The sequence below is a fragment of the Fukomys damarensis genome, unplaced genomic scaffold (assembly GCF_012274545.1).
Source record: "Fukomys damarensis isolate Sample0158 unplaced genomic scaffold, DMR_v1.0_HiC HiC_scaffold_19, whole genome shotgun sequence".
Lineage (NCBI taxonomy): Eukaryota > Metazoa > Chordata > Mammalia > Rodentia > Bathyergidae > Fukomys > Fukomys damarensis.
This window is the reverse complement of record NW_022900931.1, coordinates 65,414,385-65,416,013: the sequence shown is the minus strand read 5'-3', so window position 1 is coordinate 65,416,013 and position 1,629 is coordinate 65,414,385. Positions and strand designations below refer to the sequence as shown.

The following is a 1,629-nucleotide window of genomic DNA, read 5'->3' as shown; positions in this document are numbered from 1 at the left end:
GTTGCTGCAGCTCCTGCACCTTCTGCAGCTCCTGGGCGCGCGCCTGCAGCACCTCATCCTGCCTTGTCACCTGGAGCAGCGGCTTCACCTGGGGGAGGTGAGGGGTGGAGGAGGCTCCCGCAACCTGCGCTAAGCACCCCCGGCCGGGCCGCACTCCTGCAACCTACTCGGGCAGGTGGTCACTGTCCTGTCTTAACCCCCCCTACGCGCGGGGCCTGGGGTTTCGGGTTGGCTAAGTCACCGCTTACAAAAAGCCCCCCAAACTGACCGGCGCCTAGCAAGCAGCACTAACTGCAGTTTTTAGAAAATACTGGGGATTGACCCCTGGGGCCTCTGCACTCACTACACCCAGGTTGGTTTAAGAAGGGTCTCCTGAAGTCCCTAAATTGCCCAGGCTGTGCTCAAACTTGCGATCCTCCTGCCTCAGCCTCCCGGAGTGCTGGGATCACAGGCGTGCGCCACAGGTCCTGCTCTCTGACCATTCTGTTCCACAGTTATCCACTTGGTTCTACACAGGTCTACCTGATTCTTTCCCACTCTACGAGATTAGAGCCCGGTAAAACCCTGGAGGGCCAGCTCGCTGGGCTCGAGGTCGGCAGGTCTTCCTGTGCACGCAGGAAGGGGCTCTGTCTGGCCAAGTCCACTGGGCAAGGACGGCGACGCTCGGGCCCGTCCTCTCCGGACTCCCCGCCCTTCACGAGCCGGATGGCCTCACCTTGGTGAAGAGCCGCCACCACTGCCAGTGCCGCAGCTTGAGGTAGGCCGCGCAGTTCCTCTGCATCACCCTCAGCGCGCTCTGCTGCTGCTGGCGCCTCTGGAAGGCCCTGCGGATGGCAGTGGCGGTGAGGACACTGGCCCAGTCCCGCGGCTTGGTCAGCCGTTAGCTGCTCACCCCCTGCGGGCTCCATTCTGCTCCTGGTGGGCCTCTCTCTTCCACCCGTCCATACTCCCACTGCTCCAGCTCGCTCTGTCCTCACCCACCTCCGCCCTTGCCCAGCCTCCTCCCGATCCTTCATCGCTCCCCAGCACCCTGGACAAGGTCCCCGGGGCATCCCTGCCACCCTTTTTCTCGCTGAGCCACTTCTAAGGGGGAAGGAGACTTGCACCATCTTCCTGCAGCCCCGGCTGAGCCAGGCTCCATACCGCAGGGCCTTTGCACAGGCCACCTGTGCTGCCTGGCCACCTTGCCTGCTCCCTTTTGTCCACCTGGCCATCGGTGTGGCCTGGGCCTCTCTGCTGCACCTCAGCACACTCAGCCCGGGGTCTGGCCCAGGAGCCAAGGACTGTAGAGCTGAAAGCCTGTGCACCATCAGCCCTTCTGCCCACTGGAGACCTAGGCCATCGGCCACCAAAACCCTCACCCGGCTTCGGCGCACAGGACCCCGGAGGACAGCACACCCCCACCTGCGTGCTAGGTATCCCCGGGCAGCTGCTTGGAAGGACACGATAATGTCCGTGACCTTCAGGTCCCGCTCTTCCTCCAGCTGGGCCAGGACCCCCGCCCGGAAGAAGATCTTGCTCTGGCCCACGCGGTACAGGTTGGGGTCCAACTCCAGAGCCTGGATCTGCAGGGAGCGGGAGGCGGTGATGGAGGCGGAGGCCCCCACGGTGCGCGCACCCCTCGCCGTG

At 64.2% G+C, this 1,629-nt stretch overlaps 1 protein-coding gene across 1 annotated transcript in view; it reads right to left on the bottom strand.

Annotated features, from left to right (window-relative positions):
- Positions 1-1,629, bottom strand: part of Myh14 (myosin heavy chain 14) — a gene marked incomplete at its 3' end in the record, with an annotated part of 49,559 nt that overhangs the window by 21,638 nt on the left and 26,292 nt on the right. The window contains 3 exon segments of the mRNA XM_033766024.1: positions 1-88; positions 716-824; positions 1,405-1,565. Of these exon segments, the coding sequence (XP_033621915.1) occupies positions 1-88; positions 716-824; positions 1,405-1,565 (358 nt within the window).